Source organism: Oncorhynchus keta, chromosome 9 (genome assembly GCF_023373465.1).
Source record: "Oncorhynchus keta strain PuntledgeMale-10-30-2019 chromosome 9, Oket_V2, whole genome shotgun sequence".
NCBI classification, from domain to species: domain Eukaryota; kingdom Metazoa; phylum Chordata; class Actinopteri; order Salmoniformes; family Salmonidae; genus Oncorhynchus; species Oncorhynchus keta.
In genome coordinates this window covers 15963031-15983422 of record NC_068429.1, presented here as the reverse complement: position 1 = coordinate 15983422, position 20392 = coordinate 15963031, and the positions used below count along the sequence as shown (strand labels likewise).

At 42.4% G+C, this 20392-nt stretch overlaps 1 protein-coding gene across 2 annotated transcripts in view; it reads left to right on the top strand.

The window, feature by feature from the left end:
- The first annotated feature begins 3064 nt into the window (after nucleotides 1–3064).
- The window catches only part of slc25a25b (solute carrier family 25 member 25b), a 57950-nt gene continuing 40622 nt past the window's right edge, over nucleotides 3065–20392 (top strand). Inside the window, exons 1-2 of one of the 2 annotated variants that reach the window (XM_035775587.2) lie at nucleotides 3065–3267; nucleotides 3736–4031. In XM_035775587.2, the coding sequence (XP_035631480.1) occupies nucleotides 3108–3267; nucleotides 3736–4031 (456 nt within the window). In that variant the 5' untranslated portion in view covers nucleotides 3065–3107. The remainder of the gene's footprint in view (nucleotides 3268–3735; nucleotides 4032–20392) is intronic. The other variant, XM_035775591.2, reaches the window with a different exon arrangement.

Below are 20392 nucleotides of genomic sequence, written 5' to 3'. Positions count from 1 at the left end.
TCATCTGCAAGTTGACTTATGATAATATCTCTGTCAGCAATAGAGATCCCTTTTATATCGCTGGATTTAACAGAACTTGTAAGAAGTTGGGTTGCAAGCAGGAAGAGGTAAGGCAAAATCTGGGCAACCTTGCCTAATTCCTCTTTTCAAATCTAGGAGAAGTGCCATGCTTTAATTTAATGGAACTGTTCCCATTCATATGAAGAGTTATAATAGTACTAGGAGGGGTGCGTCACTTGAGTGGGTTGAGTCACTGACGTGGTCTTCCTGTCTGGGTTGGCGCCCCCCTTGGGTTGTGCTGTGGCGGAGATCTTTGTAGGCTATACTCGGCCTTGTCTCAGGATGGTAAGTTGGTGGTTGAAGATATCCCTCTAGTGGTGTGGGGGCTGTGCTTTGGCAAAGTGGGTGGGGTTATATCCTGCCTGTTTGGCCCTGTCCCGGGGTATCATCAGATGGGGCCACAGTGTCTCCTGACACCTCCTGTCTCAGCCTCCAGTATTTATGATGCAGTAGTTTATGTGTCGGGGGGCTAGGGTCAGTCTGTTATATCTGGAGTATTTCTCCTGTCTTATCCGGTGTTCTGTGTGAATTTAAGTATGCTCTCTCTAATTATTTCTCTCTCTCTCTCTGAGGACCTGAGTCCTAGGACCATGCCTCAGGACTACCTGGTATGATGACTCCTTGTTGTCCCCAGTCCACCTGACCGTGCTGCTGCTCCAGTTTCAACTGTTCTGCCTGCGGCTATGGAACCCTGACCTGTTCACTGTGATTACTATTATTTGACCATGCTGGTCATTTATGAACATTTGAACATCTTGGCCATGTTCTATTATAATTTCCACCTGGCACAGCCAGAAGAAGACTGGCCACCCCTCATAGCCTGATTCCTCTCTAGGTTTCTTCCTAGGTTTTGGCCTTTCTAGAGAGTTTTTCCTAGCCACCGTGCTTCTACATCTGCATTGCTTGCTATTTGGGGTTTTAGGCTGGGTTTCTGTACAGCACTTTGATATATCAGCTGATGGAAGAAGGGTTATATAAATCAATTAGATTTTATTTTATTTACTACATCTGCACCGGGAACTCTATACAGTCTCAGATTCCACCGTCTGGTGTATCTTTCGAGTTCCGTGATTCTTCTTTGGCACAAGTCCATCATTCCCTCTCCTTTTCGAAACGCTCTTCGATGTGGGCGACCTTCTTCTTAGCATCCTTAATTTACATGCATGCAAAGTCAACAGTTTTTTTTAAGCCCTCGATTTTCATTGCGTTCCATTTTCTCTGTGGCATCGGACTTTGCATTGATGAGCCTAGAAAGAGTGGCGATAACATCATTGGCAGCGGCATCTTGGCCCAGTTCAAACATGCCTTTCTTGGAATCTGGAGGTTTGCTTGGGATTATAGGCAAAGAAGGAAAATCCTCATCTGATACGGTTATTGATGTCACCATTGCTCTTGATTCTAAGCAATATTTTGCTGCTATTTTTATTGACTTGGCTAAAGTTTTTGATGCGGTAGACCACTCCATTCTTGTGGCCGGCTAAGGAGTATTGGTGTCTCTGAGGGGTCTTTGGCCTGGTTTGCTAACTACCTCTCTCAAAGAGTGCAGTGTATAAAGTCAGAAAATCTGCTGTCTCAGCCACTGCCTGTCACCAAGGGAGTACCCCAAGGCTCAATCTTAGGCCCCACACTCTTCTCAATTACATCAACAACATATCTCAGGCAGTAGAAAGCTCTCATCCATTTGTATGCAGATGATACAGTCTTATACTCAGCTGGCCCCTCCCCGGATTTTGTGTTAAATTCTCTACATCAAAGATTTCTTGGTGTCCAACAAGCTTTCTCTACCCTTAACCTTGTTCTGAACACCTCCAAAACAAAGGTCATGTGGTTTGGTAAGAAGAACGCCCCTCTTCCCACAGGTGTTATTACTACCTCTGAGGGTTTAGAGCTTGAGGTAGTCACCTCATACAAGTACTTGGGAGTATGGATAGACAGCCTTTCTCTCAGCACATATCAAAGCTGCAGGCTAAAGTTAAATATAGACTTGGTTTCCTCTATCGTAATCGCTTCTCTTTCACCCCAGCTGCCAAACTATCCCTGATTCAGATGACCATCCTACCCATGCTAGATTACGGAGACATAATTTATAGATGGCAGGTAAGGGTGCTCTTGAGCGGCTAGATGTTCTTTACCAATCGGCCATCAGATTTGCCACCAATGCTCCTTATAGGACACATCACTACATTCTATACTCCTTTGTAAACTGGTCATCTCTGTATACCCGTCGCAAGACCCACTGGTTGATGCTTATTTGTGTGATGTATTGTTGTCTCTAACTTCTTGTCCTTTGTGCTGTTGTCTGTGCCCAATAATGTTTGTACCATGTTTTGTGCTGCTACCATGTTGTGTTGCTACCATGCTGTGTTGTCATGTTTTGCTGCCTTGCTATGTTGTTGTCTTACGTCTCTCTTTATGTAGTGTTGTCTCTCTTGTTGTGATGTGTGTTTTGTCCTATATTTATATTGTATTTATTTATTGTAATCCCAGGCTCCCGTCCCCGCAGGAGGCCTTTTGCCTTTTGGTAGACCGTCATTGTAAATATGAATTTGTTCTGAACTGACTTGCCTAGTTAAATTAAGGTTCAATCATTTTTTATTTTTTTTAAAGCCAAGCACGAGCTAGTGAGATTCTATTGGCAAGTTCTAGCGTTTATTTGCAAATTTCCATTAGGGAACTTGCTATGTGAAGTGCGCATGAACAATAACTAAATTCACCCTTGCAATAAACAACACCATTTTTAGAAAGTCTACAAAACACAGTCCACTTTGTTTCTTACAAATTCTAGTTTTAGAAACAGAAAACAGTATGGAGATCAAATGTTCCATCAATGAGAAAATTAGCAGAATGTCTGCCAAAATCCATTGCGCTCCATCTTTTCCCATTTCTGGCCACTGGGCTTCCTCTCATCACCATATTTGGTAGTGAGCAGAAACAGCAACCGAATGCGTCACATTTATACATCCGGTGAAATATCTGGCTCATAGCTGGTTCTTTCTGTGATTCCATTGGTCAAGTGGTAACTCACCACCAACTCGGGGAACCGGGCCATGCAAAACGAACTGGCCCAATTTGTGGCAGGAACAGCCCTCTTACTATACCGGTTTATTATGTGTCATCACTATCAAACCGACCGCCAATTCAAACGGGAGGATTTCGCCGGCGCCTTAGTCAAGACAGGAAAGTGGACCTCTTCACGACCAGTAGAAGGTATCTCTGAAGTGATTTTCGTGGAACTGAAACTTGTCTAACGTTACATTCCAATCCGCGTGCGGCTCAGCATCCACCTCATTTCTCAGCTGTAGCTAACGTTAGCTGGCTAATATGCCAGTTGCTAGTAAACCAAACAGAGTTAGCAGATAATAAGTCAACCGTTTTGGACTAAACAGGCATAACAGTGAAATAAGAAAGTTACATTGCAAAGTCTATAACATTTGACTGTTTTGTCTGTAGTTACTACTTTAGCAATCCTTAACAATGTGGGGTTATAACGCACGTGACATGGTTGCGAAAATAGACGGCTAGCAAAGCTACCACACGTCACCTTAAATTTCGATATTGTAAAATATCGTCATTGATTGTAGTAGTTTGACATTATTGGTTCCATCCGTATGATGCACCAGCAAGGGACTTTTGTGTCACCCTTACTCAGCGGGGTCTTTTGTCAATGCCGAACAGAGGATGCTTCTGCCCCGGGTGGAGGGGTCGGGGGCGCTGGGGGCGCATCCTCATCATCTGTCACATCCTCACCTCTAACTCGGGAGCGTCCGTTGTCAGTAGAAATCACAGGTTCCTGTGATGACTCCTGTGAGCCATCATACCCATGCGAACTTTGTGGTGGACCCGAGCAGGACCATAGACTAAAAGTGCTGTTTCAAGTCCTGGACGTGAATGGTGATGGGGGCATCTGCGTCAACGACCTGTCCATTGGGCTCAAGAAACTGGGGGTTCATCGCACTGAGCTCGAGCTTATGGTAAGTGTGAGGGTTCATATGTCGATATAGAGTAAACCAATGACTTATTGTGATGTAGTAGGTGAGAAGCAGTGAGTTCAAGCAAGCTATTTAGCACTGTGACAGGATAAACAGTTTATGTTGACTCCCTGGTTAAGTGGTTTTTAAAAAATAACTTTTTTGAGTTGGGAAATATGAGTTTTCTAGCCCATAAAGTCCTATAACAGATCTCTTTGATTTAAGATTAGTGTCTAATATGGAATGTTGTGAAAATGTGAATTTTCCATTTCTGTAGGTTCCCACTCCGTTGTTCTTATACAGTGCATGTCCCTTAAAGATGCAGTCCGTGATCTTGAGCGCTTACAAATTTGTAAAATGTTATGCAAATTTCAGGACTTGAACATGGATGACAGTACACATTTGGGCACAATTTTCAAGGACCCATTTTGGCTTGTGAGCAGTACTTTCAAATCTATTAGCTGAAATTATGCAAAAACTCTGGAGCATCACTTCCATGAGACTGTGGTTCTAGGCAGTTGCAAAGAAAAAGCCATATCTCAGACTGGCCAATAAAAAGAAAATATTAAGATGGGCAAAAGTACACAGACACTGGACAGAGGAACTCTGCCTAGAAGGCCAGCATCCTGGAGTCTCCTCTTCACTGTTGACGTTAAGACTGGTGTTTTGTGGGTACTATTAAATGAAACTGCCAATTGAGGACTTGTGAGGCATTTTGTTTCTCAAACTAGATACACCAATGTACTTGAGCTTGTAATTGAACCCACAAATGCTGATGCTCCAGATACTCAACTAGTCTAAAGAAGGACAGTTTTATTGCTTCTTTAATCAGAACAACAGTTTTCAGCTGTGCTAACATAATTGTAAAAGGGTTTTCTAATGATCAATTAGCCTTTTAAAATGATAAACTTGGATAAGCTAACACAACGTGCCATTGGAACACAGGAGTAATGGTTGCTGATAATTGGTCTCTGTACGCCTATGTAGATATTCCATTAAAAAATCTGCCTTTTCCAGCTACAATAGTCATTTACAACATTAACAGAAATACAGTGTAGATATTGATTCATTCGATGTTATTTTAATTGACCAAAAATGTGCTTTTCTTTCAAAAACAAGGACATTTTCTAAGTGACCCCAAACTTTTGAACGGTAGTGTACATAAAACTAAAGAGGGGCTGATGAGGAGTAGGTTATAGCAAGGATCACCAACCGGTCGATCGCGATCGATCACCAAACGTTTATGTAGAAAAGCTCCTATTTTTTACGCTCCACTTTTCTCTTTATTTTTCTTGCTCTGTTGGCCGTCAGTGGACTTGATTCAGAAGCCCTGCGCGCCGGGTAGGCAAAGTGTTCCCCTTTTGAACCATTTCATTTGTCTGAAGGGACACATTCCGCCAAGCCGGCAAACCAGGACCGCTGTGGCCTAATCAAGTGCGCCTACAGCGCTGGCCAATCGGATAGCTCAAATCACCGTGCCTACAGCTTCCACGACCCCAGAGCAAATGTTCATACTAGCCTTCGTGAGATTTCATAACTTTTAAACCATGACCGGAAAGACTGTCAAAGAATACAGCGAAGAGTTGCTGTTTTTGAGTGCGTTCATGTCTGTGTTTCTTCAGCTCTGTCAACCCTGTTTTTATTCAACACTTTTACAAAATATTAAATGCTTTTCTTCCTACTTCCACTCGCGCTGTGATGAATGAGTAACAAAGTTTGTTGATAGGTCTGCATTTTTATTATTAGCAGCTCGTAGTGTCTTTTAATATCAATACATATTTTACTTTCTCTGGTCATGGGAACAACATGAAGACTGTGTCCCCTCTCTCCGGTCAGACTCACCATAGGAAAGGGTAGAGCAGGGACCGTGAGAGGTGGACCCTCTGCTGCTCTCCCTCCCTCCGCAGCTACCATCAATCCAGTAAAATAAAAGAGCAAATGATTTAAATTTATGCTCAGCTGTGCCTCTCAAGTGATACAACAACTGATCTATTTCGTTATCAAAGCTCAAGTTTAATATATAATATGGGCTGAGAAGAACAATATTGGCAGGCCGAGCATAGCCAATATGCTGTGCTTGTGTATTAAGTCTACTGCACAAACCTAATTCATACAGAACTGTTTTTATTAGGTTAATGTTGCATAGGCTTACATTTTGTTTAAAGTCATGGGGGAGAAACAAATCTTAGTGGCAGGTCTCGGCTAGCTTTTTGACTGTGAAAGTGATCTTGACTCAAAGGTTGGTGACCACTGGACTATAGCTTAAAGAGATGGCGCTTCCTATTTGTATGTTTCTACATCAGGGGTGAGCAATAATTTTGTCTTGAGGGCCACTTCGGGATTTCAAAATTCAGACCGATTTTGTTTGGCAAACGCAATTTGTGGTCCAGAAAAATGTTTTATTTTTTATTTTTTTACGTGTAGGTCCATAATAATGTCTGCACACTTTCTATCAGATGTTCAATAGTTACCTGGAGTGTTACTTTTTTTTTAACCCAAAATATTAATTTCCCAAAAACCTTCCGAGGGCCAGATTGAATGGGCTCATACAGTGCAAAGTATTCAGCCCCCTTTCCATTTTCCACATTTTGTTACGTTAGCCTTATTCTAAAATGGATAACACTCATGTTTTCCTCATCAATCTAAACACAATACCCCATAATAACAAAGGGACACAGGTTTTAAACTGTTGCAAATTTATAATAAAAAAAAAAACAGATGCGTTATTTACATATGTATTCAGACCCTTTGCTATGAGACTCAAAAATGAGGTGCATCCTGTTTCCATTGATCATCCTTGATGTTTCTACAACTTGATTGGAGTCCACCTGTGGTAAATTCAGTTGATTGAACATGATATACCTTTCCAAACACCTGTCTATATAATGTCCAACAGTTGACAGTGCATGTCAGAGTAAAAACCAAGCCACGAGGTTAAAATAATTGTCCATATAGCTCCCAGACAGGATTGTGTCAAGAAAGATCTGGGGAAGGGTACCAACACATTTCTGTTGCATTAAAGATTCCCAAGAGCACAGTGGCCTCCATCATTCTTAAATGGAAGAAGTTAGGAATCACTAAGACTCTTCCTAGAACTGGCTGCCTGACCAAACTGAGCAATCGGTGGAGAAGGGCCTTGGTCAGAGAGGTGGCCAAGAATCCGATGGTCACTCTGACAGAGCTCCAGAGTTCCTTTGTAAAGGTGGGAGAACCTTCCAGAAGGACAACCATCTCTGCAGCACTCCAACAATCAGGCTTTTATGTTAGTGGCCAGACGGAAGCCACTCATTAGTAAAAGGCACATGACAGTACGCTTGGAGTTTACCAAAAAGCACCTAAAGGACTCTGACCATGAGAAGCAAGATTCTCTGGTCTGATGAAACCAAGATTGAACTTTTTGGCCTGAATGCCAAGCATCACGTCTGGAGGAAACCTGGCACCATCCCTACGGTGAAGCATGGTGTGGGGATGTTTTTCAGTGGCAGGGACTGGGAGACTTCCGGATCGAGGGAAAGATGAATGGAGCAAAGTACAGCAAGATCCTTGATGAACACCTGCTCCAGAGCGCTCCGGACCTCAGACTGGGGTCAAAGGTTCATCTTCCAACAGGACAACAACCCTAAGCACACAGCCAAGACAACGCAGGAGTGGCTTTGGGACAAGTCTCTGAATGTCCTTGAGTGACCCAGCCAGAGCCCAGCTGTGCAGCGACACTCCCCATCCAACCTGACAAAGCTTGAGAGGATCTGCAGAGAACGGTAAAAACTCCCCAAATACAGGTGCACCAAGCTTGTAGCGTCATACCCAAGATGACTTGAGGCTGTAATCGCTGCCAAAGGTTATTTAACAAAATACTGATTAAAGGGTCTGAATACTTATACAAACTGAAATATCACATTTAGATATCTTATACATTTACAAAAATGTTCATCTGTTTTTTTGTTTGTCATGGGGTAGATTAATTAGGGGGGGACTATTTAATCAATTTTAGAATAAGGCTTAAACATAACAACAAAATATGGAGAAAGTCAAGGGGTCTGAATACTTTTCGAATGCACTGTTGCCCACCCCTTTAATTATTCCTCTACATATTTTCACAGAGGGCCTCTAATGCAAAAATGAAGGGCAACAACAACTTTTCTCAAGTAAATAAAATAATTTAAGCCAAAAATGCTGGCAGGGGCAACAAAGGAAAGGGGGAGGCTATCCCACCAAAGTGATATGAGGAGAAACACGTTTTTGAATAAGAGGTCAGATGGAAATGTGAGGTCACTTATGGACACGTGAGCTCCCTTTGTCCAAATGCCTTACAAAGCAAAGATATTTGAGACCACCACAGGAAACCAGTAAATTTAGGTCAAATCCCAGACTAAGGCAGGGCTCAGGAATTAGGTAATGCCACGCAACATTTCATTTACTTAGCAGATGGTCTATCTGTCATCTGTCAAATACAGGATAATTTCTGACTTTTATGACAAATTATCAGGTCAATAACAGCTCACGAGTTTACATTACTAAATGCCTTTTTTTGTAAACATAATTCCTTTCCCTAAATGACATAACCCAATTAATTTAGTTAGGTCTAATATGTAGTCCTGTATGGCTCAGTTGGTAGAGCATGGCGCTTGCACCGTCAGGGTTGAGGGTTTGATTCCTGGGGCCACCCATACTTAAAAATAGTGTATGCACACATGACTGTAAGTCACTTTGGATAAAGGTGTCTGCTAAATGTCGTATTTATACTAAACATAAATGTAAAGTGTTGGTTTCATGAGCTGAAATAAAAGATCACAGAAATGTTCCATACTCTCATTTTCTGCACACATTTGTTTACATCCCTTTTAGTGAGCATTTCTTCTTTGCCAATATAATCCATCCACCTGACAGGTCTGGCATAGCTGATTAAACAGCAGGATCTTTACACAGATGCACCTTGTGCTGGGGACAATAAAAGGTCACTCTAAAATGTGCAGTTTTGTCACATAACACAATGCCACAGATGTGTCAAGTTTTGAGGGAGTGTTCAATTGGCATGCTGACTAAAGGAATGTCCACCAAAGCTGTTGCCAGAATTTTATGTTAATTTCTCTACCATACACCGCCTCTGTCGTCTTAGAGAATTTGGCAGTACGTCCAACCGGCCTCACAACCACAGACCACGTGTAACCATGCCAGTCCAGGACCTCCACATCCGGCTTCTTTATCTGCGGGATCATCAGAGACCAGCCACCTGGACAGCTGATAAAACTGAGGAGTATTTCTGTCTGTAATAAAGCCCTTTTGTGGGGAGAAACTCATTCTGATTGACTGGGCCTGGCTCCCCAGTGGGTGGGCCTATGCCCTCCCAGGCCTACCCGTGACTGCGCCCTGTCCAGTCGTGAAATCCATAGATTAGGGCCTAATTCATTTATTTCTATTGACTGATTTCCTTATATGAACTGTAACTCGGTTTAAAAGTTATTCCGTTTTATATTTTGGTTCAGTGTGTATATATATAATAGCTTATGCTATATTTCATGGAGGCTACTGTGCACTGTTTGTTAGACCTGCCCTACTGTGTTTTGTATTGTATGGGTGAAGTAGTTGATATTGGCGATATAATCCTGGGTTCCTGGTGGTTTTGAGCATTTGCCAGACTGATTCGGCACATGAAGGCTTACAATTTTCTAGTACTTTCCCCCATTGTTCAGAGAGCAGTGGCAGAACAACCACTTGGATTTGCTTGCCCACTCTATTGGCTGTAGATAGGCAAAGGTCATGGGGGCATATTTTTAACACTGCGCTCAGTTTGCTGCCTGTGACATCCACTATCTATGATCTTGTCTCGCACTTTCACATTGAAAAGAAGCAAAGTCATGCTCTTTTTGTTCCTCTTCAAAATGGAGCCCAATAACTTGTTTTCAGTTCCTGACCATCTTCTGAAACATTTGGTTTAATATTAGCCTTGGTAAACCTGCATTTGTTGACCCAAGGTTAACCACGTCCTTGGCCTCTTTTAGATAAAACTGTTTTGAATATGGATTTGCTTTTGAACAAAAATATTTATTTGCTCTGCAATCTGTTTTGGTGGTTTGGCTGTCTAGTCAGGTCGTGATTCATATTTCAAATCAAATTGTATTAGTCACATGCACCGAATACAATAGGTAGTAGACCTTACAGTGAAATGCTTACTTTCAAGCCCCTAACCAACAATGCAATAAAAAAATAAAAAAACGGATATGAATAAGAAAAAAAAAGTAACAAGTATTTAAAGAGCAGCGGTAAATAACAATAGCGAGACTATATACAGGGGGGTACCAGTACAATGTGCAGGGGCACCAGTTAATTGAGGTAATATGTAGGTAGAGTTCTTAAAGTGACAATGCATAGATGATAACAACAAAGAGTAGCAGCGGTGTAAAAGAGAGAGGGGGGGCAATGCAAATTGTCTGGGAGGCCATTTTGATTAGATGTTCAGGAGTCTCATGGCTAGGGGATAGAAGCTGTTTAGAAGCCTCTTGGACCTAAAATTGGTGCTCTGTTACCGTTTGCCATGCGGTAGCAGAGAGAACAGTCTGACTAAGGTGGCTGGAATCTTTGACCATTTTTAGGGCCTTTGTCTGACACCGCCTGATATAGAGGTCCTGGATGGCAGGAAGATTGCCTCAGTGATGTACAGGGCCGTTCGCACTACCCTCTGTAGTGCCTTGCGGTCGGAGTCCGAGCAGTTGCTATACCAGGCGGTGATGCAACCAGTGCTCTAGATGGTGCAGCTTTAGAACCTTTTGAGGATCTAAGGACCCATGCCAAATATTTTCAGTCTCCTGAGGGGGAATAGGTTTTGCCGTGCCAGTCTTCACGACTGTCTTGGTGTACCCTTGAGTGGCCCCTGTGTTGAGGTTGTGTTGTTACCTACCCCAGGGTCCTTAGCTTATTGATGATCTTTGAGGGCACTATGGTGTTGAACGCTGTGCTGTAGCCAATGAATGGCATTCTCACATAGGTGTTCCTTTTGTCCAGGTGGGAAAGGGGAGTGTGGTGTGCAATAGAGTGCATCGTCTGTGGATCTGTTGGGGCGGTATGCAAATTGGAGTGGGTCTAGGGTTTCTGGGATGATGGTGTTGGTGTGAGCCATCACCCGCCTTTCAAAGCACTTCATGGCTACAGACGTGAGTGCTACAGGTCTGTAGTCATTTAGGCAGGTTGCCTTAGTGTTCTTGGGCACAGGCACTATGGTGGTCTGCTTAAAACATGTTGGTATTACAGACTCAGACAGGGAGAGGTTGAAAATGTCAGTGAAGACACTTGCCAGTTGGTCAATGCATGCTCGCAGTACACGTCCTGGTAATCAGTCTGGCCCAGCGGCCTTGTGAATGTTGACCTGTTTACCTCTTAAGGTTACCCCTTACTTTTTCGAACATTCTGTTAAAAATCGCGCAACATTTCAGCGTCCTGCTACTCATGCCAGGAATATAGTATATGCATATGATTAGTATGTGTGGATAGAAAACACTCTGACGTTTCTAAAACTGGTTAAATCACGGCTGTGACTATAACAGAGCGTGTGTTTCATCGAAAAGCGCAAGAAAAACTGATCACCGAAAACTGGGAAAAATATCCATGCTCCACTTGCATGTATTGTCTATGGGAAAGCAAATTACATGGGGCTGAGATTGCAAGTCCTACAGCTTCCACATGATATCGCCAGTCTTGTCACTTGCCTGGGCTTTGTTTCTTGGTCAAACGAGTAAGAGAGAGCCCATTCCTTCCGGTCTCCGACAGGATGTTTTGGAGGATAAATTTCCGACCATGATTTGAAGACGTGGAGCCCCGTGATCAATTTGATAGATTATTAACGTTTACTAATACCTAAAGTTGGATTACAAAAGTATTTCCAAGTGTTTTGTGAAAGTTTATCGTCAACTTTTTTAATAAAAAAAAATGACGTTGCGTTTTAAAACTGTTTTTTCCTGGATCACACACTTTTCATAGATCGATATTTAGGGTATATATGGACCGATTTAATAAAATAAAAAAAGACCCAATAGTAATGTTTATGGGACATCTAGGAGTGCCAACAAAGAAGCTCGTCAAAGGAAATTCATGTTTTATATTTTATTTCTGCATTTTGTGTAGCACCGGCTATGCTAATTATTTTGTTTACATCCCCTTCAGGTATTTCGGGGTGTTGCATGCTATCAGATAATAGCTTCTCATGCTTTCGCCGAAAAGCATTTTAAAAATCTGACTTGTTGGCTGGATTCACAACGAGTGTAGCTTTAATTCAGTACCCTGCATGTGTGTTTTAATGAACGTTTGAGTTTTAACGAGTGCTATTAGCATTTAGCGTAGCGCATTTGCATTTCCAGATGGCTAGATGGGGCGCCTGCGTGTCGGGTGGGCTTAAGAGGTTAAAGGTCTTACTTACATCGGCTGCGGAGAGCATGATCACACAGTCTTCTGGAACAGCTGGTGCTCTCATGCATGTTTCAGTGTTATTTTCCTCGAAGCGAGCATAGAAGTAGTTTAGGCAGGCTTGTGTTACTGGGCAGCTCTCGGCTGTGCTTCCCTTTTTGTAGTCTATAATGGTTTGCAAGCCCTGCCACATCCGACGAGTGTCAGAGCCGGTGTAGTATGTTTCGATCTTAGTCCTGTATTGATGCTTTGCCTGTTTAATGTTTCGTCGGAGGGCTTAGCAGAATTTCTTATAAGCTTCCGAGTTAGAGTCCCGCTCCTTAAAAGCGGCAGCTCTCGCCGTTAGCTCAGTCCAGATGTTGCCTGTGATCCATCGGCTGATCAATCGGTATATATCAATAATACGTATTTAAAAAAAATATATATATATATATAATAATGACAATTACAACAATACTGAATGAACACTTTTTTAAGTTTTTATATAATACATCAATAAAATCAATTTAACCTCAAATAAATAATGAAACATGTTCAATTTGGTTTAAATAATGCAAAAACAGTGTTGAAAAAAGTTAAAGTGCAATATGTGCTAACGTTTAAGTTCCTTGCTCAGAACATATGAAAGCTGGTGGTTCCTTTTAACATGAGTCTTCAATATTCCCAGGTAAGAAGTTTTAGGTTAGTTGTTATAGGAATTATAGGACTATTTCTCTCTATACGATTTGTATTTCTATTGGATGTTCTTATAGGCACTTTAGTATTGCCAGTGTAACAGTATAGATTCTGTCCCTCTCCTTGCCCCTACCTGGGCTCGAACAAGGAACACATCGACAACAGCCACCCTGGAAGCATCGTTACCCATCGCTCCACAAAAGCCGCAGCCCTTGCAGAGCAAGGGGAACAACTACTCCAAGTCTCAGAGCGAGTGACGTCACCGATTTGAAACGTTATTAGCGCACACCCTGCTAACTAGCTAGCCATTTCACATCGGTTACACCAGCCTAATCTCGGGAGTTGAAAGGCTTTAAGTCATAAACGGCTCAATGCTTGAAGCATTGCGAAGAGCTGCTGGCAAACACACGAAAGTGCTGTTTGAATGAATGTGTACGACCCTGCTGCTGCCTACCATCGCTCAGTCAGACTGCTCTATCAAATATCAAATCATAGACTTAATTATAACATAATACACAAAAATTATGAGCCTTTGGTCATTAATAAGGTCGAATCCGGAAACTATCATTTCGAAAACAAAGCGTTTATTCTTTCAGTGAAATACGGAACCGTTCCGTATTTTATCTAACGGGTGGCATCCCTAAGTCTAAATATTGCTGTTACGTTGTACAACCTTAAATGTTATGTCATAATTACGTAAAATTCTGGCAAATTAGTTCACAACGAGCCAGGCGGCCCAAACTGTTGCATATAGCCTGACTCTGCGTGGAATGAATGCAAGAGAAGTGACACAATTTCACCTGGTTAATATTGCCTGCTAACCTGGATTTCTTTTAGCTAAATATGCAGGTTTAAAAATATATACTTCTGTGTATTGATTTTAAGAAAGGCATTGATGTTTATGGTTAGGTACATGTTGGAGCAATGACGGTCCTTTTTCGCGAATGCCACCGCATCGATTATATGCAACGCAGGACACACTAGATAAACTAGTAATATCATCAACCATGTGTAGTTAACTAGTGATTATGATTGATTGATTGATTTTTATAAGATAAGTTTAATGCTAGCTAGCAACTTACCTTGGCTTCTTACTGCATTCGTGTAACAGGCAGGCTCCTCGTGGAGTGAAATGTAAAGCAGGTGGTTAGAGCGTTGGACTAGTTAACCGCAAGGTTGCAAGATCGAATCCCCGAGCTGACAAGGTAAAAATCTGTCGTTCTGCCCCTGAACAAGGCAGTTAACCCACCGTTCCTAGGCCGTCATTGAAAATAAGAATGTGTTCTTAAATTCTTAACTGACTTGCCTAGTTAAATAAAGGTTCAAAAATTATTATTTTTAAAAATCTGCCAAATCGTTGTCCAAAACTACAAATTTACGATTGTTATAAACTTGAAAAATGGCCCTAATTAATCGGCCATTCTGATTAACCTCTCTGGGAAAATGCAGGGCGCCAAATTCAAATAAATTACTATGAAAATCAAACTTTCATTAAATTACATATGCAAGATAGCAAATTAAAGCTGCACTTGTTGTGAATCCAGCCAACATGTCAGATTTCAGAAACGCTTTTCGGTGAAAGCAAACAGGCTATCTGAGGATAGCACCATAGTAAACAAAGTGAGGAACCATATTTCAACCCTGCAGGCGCGACACAAAACGCAGAAATAAAAATATAATTCATGCCTTCCCTTTGACGAGCTTCTTTTGTTGGCACGCCAATATGTCCCATAAACATCACAAATGGTCATTTTGTTCGATTAATTCCGTCGATATATATCCAAAATGTCCATTTATTTGGCGCGTTTGATCCAGAAAAACACCGGTTCCAACTTGCTCAATGTGACTACAAAATATCTCAAAAGTTACCTGTAAACTTTGCCAAAACATTTCAAAACTAATTTTATAATACAACTTTAGGTACACTGCTCAAAAAAATGAAGGGAACACTTAAACAACACAATGTAACTCCAAGTCAATCACACTTCTGTGAAATCAAACTGTCCACTTAGGAAGCAACACTGACAATAAATTTCACATGCTGTTGTGCAAATGGAATAGACAACGGTGGAAATAATTATAGGCAATTAGCAAGACACCCCCAATAAAGGAGTGGTTCTGCAGGTGGTGACCAGACCACTTCTCAGTTCCTATGCTTCCTGGCTGATGTTTTGGTCAGTTTTGAATGCTGGCAGTGCTTTCACTCTAGTGGTAGCATGAGACTGAGTCTACAACCCACACAAGTGGCTCAGGTAGTGCAGCTCATCCAGGATGGCACATCAATGCGAGCTGTGGCAAGAAGGTTTGCTGTGTCTGTCAGCGTAGTGTCCAGAGTATGGAGGCGCTATCAGGAGCCGTGGAGGAGGCTGTAGGAGGGCAACAACCCAGCAGCAGGACCGCTACCTCCGCCTTTATGCAAGGAGGAGCACTGCCAGAGCCCTGCAAAATGACCTCCAGCAGGCCACAAATGTGCATGTGTCTGCTCAAACGGTCAGAAACAGACTCCATGAGGGTGGTATGAGGGCCCGACGTCCACAGGTGGGGGTTGTGCTTACAGCCCAACACCGTGCAGGATGTTTGGCATTTGCCAGAGAACACCAAGATTGGCAAATTCGCCACTGGCGCCCTGTGCTCTTCACAGATTAAAGCAGGTTCACACTGAGCACATGTGACAGACGTGACAGTCTGGAGACGCCGTGGAGAACGTTCTGCTGCCTGCAACATCCTCCAGCATGACCGGTTTGGCGGTGGGTCAGTCATGGTGTGGGGTGGCATTTCTTTGGGGTGGCCGCACAGCCCTCCATATGCTCGCCAGAGGTAGCCTGACTGCCATTAGGTACTGAGATGAGATCCTCAGACCCCTTGTGAGACCATATGCTGGTGCGGTTGGCCCTGGGTTCCTCCTAATGCAAGACTATGCTAGACCTCATGTGGCTGGAGTGTGTCAGCAGTTCCTGAAAGAGGAAGGCATTGATGCTATGGACTGGCCCGCCCGTTCCCCAGACCTGAATCCAATTGAGCACATCTGGGACATCATGTCTCGCTCCATCCACATCGTTGCACCACAGACTGTCCAGGAGTTGGCAGATGCTTTAGTCCAAGTCTGGGAGGAGATCCCTCAGGAGACCATCCGCCATCAGGAGCATGCCCAGGCGTTGTAGGGAGGTCATACAGGCACGTGGAAGCCACACACACTACTGAGCCTCATTTTGACTTGTTTTAAGGACATTACATCAAAGTTGGATCAGCCTGTTGTGGTTTTCCACTTTAATTTTGAGTGTGATTCCAAATCCAAACCTCTATGGGTTGATACATTTGATTTCCATTGATAATTTGTGTGATGATCTGGATGATCTGTGTTCTGCTAAATGGCATATATTATTATTATTATTGTTCAATACAGGAAGAAAACAAACTGAAGCATGCTGTCTGGTCACGCGCCTCTATTTAACAGTACACTTCAAGTGACCCTCGTTCAAGATGGCCGTACCTCTTCATTACACAAAGGAATAACCTCAACCAATTTCTAAAGACTGTTGACATTCAGTGGAAGCGATAGGAACTGCAAGAAGGTCCCTTTAGAAATCTGGATTCCCAATGAAAACTCATTGAAAAGAGTGACTTCAAAAAAAATCTGGTTTGTCCTCGGGGTTTCGCCAGCTAAATAAGTTCTGTTATACTCACAGACATGATTCAAACAGTTTTAGAAACTTCAGTGTTTTCTATCTAAATCTACTAATAATATGCATATCTTATCTTTTGGGGACGAGTAGCAGGCATTTCATCTGGACGTGAAAATACTGCCCCCTGTCACCAAGAAGTTAATCGGTCGACCTCTAGTACGTACGGTCACTGAGGGGATGATGTCATCGATGCACTTATTGATGAAGCCAATGACTGATGTGGTGTACTCCTCGATGTCTTCTCAGGAATCCTGGAACATATTCCAGTCTGTGCTGGCAAAACAGTCCTGTAGCTTAGCATCTGCTTCATCTGACCTCCCTTTTTTATTGATCTAGTCTCTGGTGCTTCCTGCTTTAAGTTTTGCTTGTAAGGAGGATAGAATTATTGTCAGATTTGCCATTGGAGGGAGAGCTTTGTATGCGTGTCTGTGTGTGGAGTAAATGTGGTTCAGAGTTATTTTATTTATTCATTCATTTTTTTTTTTTACCCTCTGGTTGCACATTTAACATGCTGATAGAAATTTGGTAAAACGGATTTACGTTTCCCTGCATTAAAGTCCCCAGCTACTAGGAGCGCCGCCTCTGGGTGAGCGTTTTGTTGTTTACTTATGGTGGAACACAGCTCATTCAATGAGTGCCAGCCTCCGTCTGTGGTGGTATGTAAACAGCTACGAATACAGATAAACTCTCTAGGTAGATGGTGTGGTCTACAGCTTATTATGAGATACTCTACCCCAGGCGAGCAATAGCTCGAGACATCCTTAGATATCGTGTACCAGCTGTTATTTACAAACATAGTCCCCCGCCCCTTGTCTTACCAGACGCCGTTGTTCTATCCTGCCGGTACAGCGTATAACCAGCCAGCTGTATGTCGATGGTGTCGTCGTTCAGCCACGACTCCGTGAAGCATAAGATATTACAGTTTTGAATGTCCCGTTGGTAGTTTAATCTTCCACGTAGGTCATTGATTTAATTCTCCAAAGATTTCACATTTGCTAGCAGAATGGAAGGAAGTGGGGGTTTATTTGATAGCCTATGAATTCTCAGAAGGCCGCCCGCCCTTTGGCCCCTTTTCCTCCACCTCCTCTAAACTCAAATCACGGGGATCTGGGCCTGTCTCCGAGAAAGCAGTATAACGTTAGCGTCGGGCTCATCAGACTTGTTACAGGAAAACGTCAGCCTTCTTCTTTGGTGCCATTTGATCCTTTGCAAGGTAAATGATGTACAAATGCCTGCTGGGCAATTTGCAAATGTCATCATTCTGATATCCAGTGAGTTTTGGAAGAAAGGTAAAGCTCTAGTGCTTGTATGCCTTCTCTACAGTTTATTATCTTGACAATAACACAAAAAATGGTGCACAATAGCCGGTCATTACAAGCATGGACAATACAAATACTCCCTTCACTGCTGCAGAGTCTGAGACAAGTCCACTGTCCTATGCACTAGTCCAATTAGGTGTGTGTGTGTGTGTGTGTGTGTGTGTGTGTGTGTGTGTGTGTGTGTGTGTGTGTGTGTGTGTGTGTGTGTGTGTGTGTGTGTGTGTGTGTGGTGCCAGCTCAGCTTTTTTTTTTTTTGCGCTTCGCTGCTCTACTGTAAATGTAACTGGAGTGCCTCCGAAGGTCAAGCAAGGGGTTTGATCTCAAAATGGTTTTGAGAAAAGTTGTCTTTGATGCTTATCATATACTGCATGTCCTTGTCCCTCCATTTACTGTACAATATGATGCATTTTACCTGCCATAAAAATGATATAATATCTTCCTAAATCTCCCTTGGTCAAACTCCAATGAAAGGGAATGGGGGATACCTAGTCAGTTGTACAACTGAATGCATTCAAAGGAAATGTATAAGCATTATTGACCTAATGTGAAGTTAGGCTTATATGGAATGGCAAGACCCCATTGTTTTCCGTAGTAGGGTACATGGCCCTCTTTACAGCGTTACGCTGTGTATCAATGCAATTTAATTTCAGGTTCCCTTTCTGGCTCATGAGCGCCCCTAGAGGCAAACATGGAGGGCATCCTATTATATAGTGCATCTTTAATTGAATGGAGAATTGGTGAAAGCCCAGGAAACAACTAATCGTTTCAACACTTAGGCTAACCTTCACAGTGATGAGCCTAACCTTCACAGTAATGAGATTTGGGCTGAAGGGATCATTGTGATTCTCCCTGAGGTAAACTTCACCCATAGACAACATTCTGCCAACCTCTAAGCTCACTCCATTAGCCACTCCATCTCTGTGAATGTCAATGGGATTTCACAGCATTTCCTCACCATGAGTTCATGACTTGTGGCTCTTGTCTTGTATTCTGGCTAACACCAAACACCCAAGTCTTCCTGATGTTGAAGACACGATGTGTTGATGATAAAGGGGGCTGTTCTTTTTTACTGAATTGGTTCTCCTCTGTGTCTTTCACACTCAAATAACCAGATGGACAACCACACACAGCCCCGAGCACGCCCTCTTCAACTGTTGGATTTTCAAATCCAAACAATGTGAGATCAAAACTCAGCCAATTTCTGCGCGAATACTGCATTTCCAACAAACTCGTGTCCAGAGCGAGTCCCGTCAGCCAGGCTACTGTCTTCCTGATGAAAATACTTATATTGTCCAGCAGGGGATGCCCACCTCTGACTCATTATTTTATTGAAAGCAGGGACATACTGCCTTTCGTCAGAATATAAACATTATGTATATAATTTACACCTGGAACATATATGACATTAGAATTATTATTCAGATTGTTTTATATGATCAGGACTGTAATTATGAGGGAGGTACAATTTGATTATGTGGTGATGAAGCAGTAGTATTCTGTCAATAGTTATTTCTTTCTGTTATTAACAGGTCAGGCCTAGTGCTGTGACGGTCATGGAACAGGTCAGACCTAGTGTAATAACAGTCATGTTATTGGTCAGCCAAATGACCGTTTGCTACAACACCTTGCTTGTTGTAAAGCGTCCATAAAATCAACTGCACAAATGCCAGGCTGTCCCGTCTTCAGTCAGCTGTTCATTCCACAAAAATGGTTGAACGTTTATGACAGACATTTTATTTTCATGATGGTCTTCATCCATAATCGTTGGTTATACTATTATACGGTAATTGTGCTAGCCCTAGTCAAGCCTCAAATCAGTTCTGTCAAGGGTGAGGTGAATAGTCTGGTCTTAATTGTTGCCAGCACAGCAGGGCTGCAGACATAAGTAAGGCCAAACCAAATCTGAGGGGATTTTTAAAATTTGATTAATACTTTCACAGCAGTTGTCTACACATAGTTGGTAGGATAAACTGCAGCTGTAATATTATGCAGCTTCATATTTAGTCTTGCTAAGAGTGTGCAAAGTTGCCATCAAGGCAAAGGGTGGCTACTTTGAAGAATCTCAAATCTCAAATATATTTTGATCTGTTTAGCAGTTTTTTTTGGCTACTCCCTGATTCCATGTGTTATTTTATAGTTTTGATGTCATCACTATTATTCTACAATGTAGAAAATAGTATTAACAAAAACCCTTGAATGAGTAGGTGTGTCAACTTTTTATCGGTACTGTATGCACACACACACACACACACACACACACACACACACACACACACACACACATGTATATTGT